The 4,461-nt window shown below is 53.6% G+C and overlaps 1 protein-coding gene across 1 annotated transcript; it reads right to left on the bottom strand.

The window, feature by feature from the left end:
- Positions 1-281: 281 nt before the first annotated feature.
- On the bottom strand, positions 282-4,167 carry LOC130380147 (B-cell lymphoma/leukemia 11A-like). Its single transcript, XM_056587328.1, has 4 exons — positions 3,901-4,167; positions 957-1,174; positions 758-881; positions 282-457 (listed from the first exon to the last, which is right to left on the bottom strand). The coding sequence occupies exons 1-4, from the start codon at positions 3,953-3,955 to the stop codon at positions 282-284; spliced, it is 573 nt and encodes a 190-aa protein (XP_056443303.1). The 5' UTR covers positions 3,956-4,167.
- Between the last annotated feature and the right edge of the window lie 294 nt (positions 4,168-4,461).

The following is a 4,461-nucleotide window of genomic DNA, read 5'->3' as shown; positions in this document are numbered from 1 at the left end:
TGTTTCTGACGCGTTGACGGGGAGAAATCTAAATGAAACGGCGCCGGTTTCCATAATTGACACGTACTTGTTTGGACAGCGGGAACGCTTTCTCCTCTTTTAGGCGGCGGTGGACCGACCAATCAAACGGCTGGCTGACAAACCAACCTTAAGCCCTTCATTAAGCGAATCAGGAGAAACGTCGACAATTAGTGGTCGGTGGCACACCTCAAATAAAGGTTCCTTCCTCGACAGTTGAGTGTAATTACATTCCTTCCTATCTCCTTTTGTTAATTTTAGCGTCAAGGAAAACATTTTCCCAAAGCCGAGCGTCTGAGTGCTGGTGTGAGCGCTGGATTAGAGACGTCCTCCTCCGCATCAGAGCCCGGCCAATCAGGCGCTGCGCATTTCCGTCGAGCGCCGAGCACGGGCGAGCCGTAGAGGTACGACGGCGCTCCGCTTCGAGGCCGAAGGGCGTCTGCAGCGTGTCCCGTACGACACAGCGGCCTCACACACCGGGACTCACACGGAGCAAAGCCCGGTCCCGCGAGAGCAGAAAGAGCAGAGAGAAAGCAGACACCAAAACCAGCAGGAACCAAAACCAGAAGACACCAAAACCAGCAGGAACCAAAACCAGCAGGAACCAAAACCAGCAGGAACCAAAACCAGCGGGTTCCATCCAGCCCACCGGAGCCTCGGCTCCCCTGGACCAATCAGGAGAGACCCTCTCTCCCGCACTTTGTTTACACGGTGCGGCGGCGGCGGCCATGTTGTTTACCTGTCATGACTTCCTGCTTGGGGATTATTCCTTGTGTGGGGACGGATAAACAATCCCGGGCGTACGGCGACACCTGCGAGGCGGCGTCCACGGGGTGGCAGGCCCGGCGCGGGTGCTGCGGGTGCTGCATGAGGTGCTGCATGGGGTGCTGGGGGGGGCGGCGGGCGAGCGGGGAGGCGGTGGACAGCGGGGAGCCCACGGGGGAGGCGGGGGGCCGGTCGGGGGCCTGCTTGTCGTTGCAGAGGCGGCCCTGGCACTGGCGGCGCTTGTGCTGGATGAAGAGCAGGATGTCGGCCAGGGGGAAACGGGCGTGGCACTGGCCACAGGTCAGCAGGTCGGGGTCCCCCTTCAGGGCCTCCCCCAGCCTGGGGGGGTCCAGGAGCTCCTCTTCTGCCAGGACGCCCGACACCGGCTCCACTGTGGGGGGGGGGGGGGGGGACACAGAGGGGTCGGTTACCGGCTCACATAAGGGTATATGTACGAGGGTTAATGGGGCTGTGAAGGTAATTGATTTGTGATTGAATTAGCTCATCAGGGTGGGAGGGGGGGGGGGGGGGGGAGACGAAGGAATGGGGTCGCATGGACGGAGAGAGAGAGAGAGAGAGAGAGAGAGAGAGAGAGAGAGAGAGAGAGAGAGAGAGAGGGAGAGAGAGAGAGAGAGAGAGAGAGAGAGAGAGAGAGAGAGAGAGAGAGAGGAAGGGGGGAGGAGAGAGAAGAAGGAAAGGAGAGCAGGGTGTTTCGATAAGGCCTAACACGGCTCAGCTCGCTGGGAGCCAAGTGATTAAGTTGGTGACCCTCTTTATTGTGCTGCCAATCTCGCGTTTTAATGAACCTAGCACCTCTGAGAATCAAAAAATAGATTCTAATTTGAGTTCAAGATGATTGGACCCCATTTTGTTACAAGTGCTGGGATCTGGTGAACCGAGGTTAGACAGTGAGGGGCGAATGTGGAGTAGGTCCCTGAAGCAGGAGAGGACTCATCCAGACACGGAGACACGGTCCACACTCCCAACTGGGACCTGGAGATAAGATGTGATGAATTCTCACCAGCGTTCCACCTTTAATTCTGTGTGGGGTCAGGAGATAAAGGAGGGAGGCACTATGCTAAGATAGCCCCGACGCTCCTGTGTTGGATGCATTAACAATGTGGGGATTCCCGGCTGTAGTACAAAGCTTATCTCCCCACCGTGTGAGCCACAGGGACCGGCCAGAACAGGTTTCCTTCAGAAGGAAATAGGTTTCTTTGCGGTAAATACCAAAACGATAAGTAAAAAAAATAAATGATTTTTTTACATCCACCCAAACAATACTCAGAATTCACAACATATGATTAAATGATAAAATCCTATGTAATCATGTGAAAGTAAAACATGGATGTTATGTTGTATTAAAGGCCTGAGTCTTACCACAGCTGGTGGATAATAAAAAAAGGTAAACACATTACATCTCATTCATCAGTTGGCCTGTTGGCATCTCACCATATCTTACTATGGTTTTGTTAACGTCCCTATAATCGCCTCCTATTTATTTGTATGAAGGAAGGACGGCTTTTAAAAGGATGCCTTTTTTTTTGCCTTTCTGTAAAAAACACAAAAATCCATTAACTCTTGAAGCTTACTTTAACCTTTCTTAATGAAAGATCTCTAAATTCGATCATATCTTTTCCAGGTGGAATTCTGCTCCTTCCTGCTCTTTCAGATAGATTCAAGACATTATGAAAATAACAATTGGCTCTAATAAAAAATCATAAAACACAAGGCGTAGGCCTACAGTCAAGTAAACGATCCAGTAGGCTATTCCGGATAAAAACAAATGATGGCGCTTGCTCAAGCAATAAATGGATCAAATAAATAGACCAAGTTCAAGTTCATAGTATAGTGGTATAGGAATCCGAGCATGGCGTGCCCCCTACCGGCCAGACCTCCCACATCACCACCGTAATGAAGGCATTCGGTGCGGAGCTGCCTTCTCCCAACCCTCGGATTGTCCAGCTGGAGCCTGCCTAACCACCATGTGCCCAAACACTAAAGAATGAACACATGAATGCTTCCCGATAACACAAGGTTACCCCAAATCATGTTTTCAACATGCAAAAGAGTCGCCTGGTTTTATCCCCTCGCTCTTCTGACAATAATGGTTAAAGTATCCTCACAGGAGGCACAACAGCTCGGGAACTCAATCGCGCACAATTGCAATTCAACACAGAAACGAGGCACTTCTCCAGAGGTGCACGACGCAGTGAAAGTACCGGAGTAAACAAACGTGGGAACCTTTCAGAACCTTCTCAGATAATCAAAGGTTGGGATGCGAGTCTAATGCGGCTGGTCGAAAGCTTCGACTGTGTGTGGCTGAATGTGTCTGGCCGAGCGGGTCTACTGGAGAGGCTGGAGGGGGTCGACCTCCTCTGAGCGGGTCTACGGTGGGGGGGTTGGATGTGGTCGACCTTCTCCGAGAGGGTCTGCTGTGCAAAGGCTGGAGGCTGTCGACCTCCTCTGAGCGCGTCTACGGTGGTGGGGGGGGGGGGGTGTTGGATGTGGTCGACCTTCTCCGAGCGGACTACTGGAGAGGCTTGAGGGGGTCGACCTTCTTCGCTCCTCCGGACTGGGTCCCTTAAATGAGCACAGTACACGAGGTCCTCCGGAGACCAGCGGGCTCCATGGAGACACGGTTCATGTCTATGGCTCTCTCTGATAACCGTCCCAGCGAGGTGAAGAACCACACCGGAGGGAGAGAAATGCCTCCAGAATGAGTCGCTACACACGGGTCCAAAGGAAGCGTATCATAGGAAACTTTATTCCACATGGTCCGCCTGTGAGGTGACTGAACGCAAAGGTCCTCCACGGCTCGTATGGATGCCCTTTAATGGCGAAAGAAGCGTTGAAGGTTGCGTTTCTACCCTCTCTTTCAAACCACAAAACCTGAAGTACCAGCCTGAGCTGCGTCTCCACCGAACGTGAACTTCCATGGTACCTGGTCGCTCATTCGGACACACGAGTGTCCCCATATCTCCAACATCTACCCAACAGCCGCGACCAGTCGACCACCGTCTCCTGCGGCCGTCAAATAAGTTCCTCCGCATCTCCAAGAACCCGAGTTTGGAGTAAAAAGCGCAAAACGAGGTCGAGATGAAAGCGGCTACTTACGCGTAAAGTCCCGTTTGCTCAAGTGCTGCGGCTTGCCCTGCTTACGGCGAGACATGGTGGCTCTGCGGGATCCAAGCTCACATCGGAACTCCGGCGGCGAGTTAAGAGTCCGGAGGAAACGTCTTCATGGATGCTCTGCTACCGAGAGTAGTCGCGGCGGATCACGCGGACGGAGAGGCGCTCGGAGCGGTGCGCCGTGTGGAGGTCTTCATGACTTTCTGAACACAGAGGAGGAGGACGGGGGTACGGCGAAGCCCCCCCTGAGCTGCAAGTTCAAGTGCGGACGTGACGTTTCCTGCGAACTTGAACGTCAGAGAGGTGATGGACGCGCAGGAGGTGGGCAGGGCGAAGGGGGCGAGGCGTGCGTAAAACCAATGGACGCTCATTACGGGCTACCCTATGGAGAGACCCCAAGACGGCCAGTGGACAGAGGGGAGGGGGGCGGGGAGAGAGAGAGAGAGAGAGAGAGAGAGAGAGAGAGAGAGAGAGAGAGAGAGAGAGAGAGAGAGAGAGAGAGAGAGAGAGAGAGAGAGAGAGAGAGAGAGAGAGAGAGAGAGAGAG

The sequence above is a fragment of the Gadus chalcogrammus genome, chromosome 3, assembly GCF_026213295.1.
Source record: "Gadus chalcogrammus isolate NIFS_2021 chromosome 3, NIFS_Gcha_1.0, whole genome shotgun sequence".
In the NCBI taxonomy this organism is placed as follows: Eukaryota; Metazoa; Chordata; class Actinopteri; order Gadiformes; family Gadidae; genus Gadus; species Gadus chalcogrammus.
Note: the sequence above shows the minus strand (reverse complement) of the source record. Positions and strands in the feature narration are given on the sequence as shown.

Coding starts and splice junctions, on each gene's coding strand:
- LOC130380147 (XM_056587328.1), bottom strand. CDS start 3,955: ATGTCTCGCCGTAAGCAGGGCAAGCCGCAGCACTTGAGCAAACGGGAC. Junction 1,175..3,900: donor GAGCAAACGGGACTTTACGC/GTAAGTAGCCGC, acceptor CCCCCCCCACAG/TGGAGCCGGTGTCGGGCGTC. Junction 458..757: donor CAAGCAGGAAGTCATGACAG/GTAAACAACATG, acceptor GACACGCTGCAG/ACGCCCTTCGGCCTCGAAGC.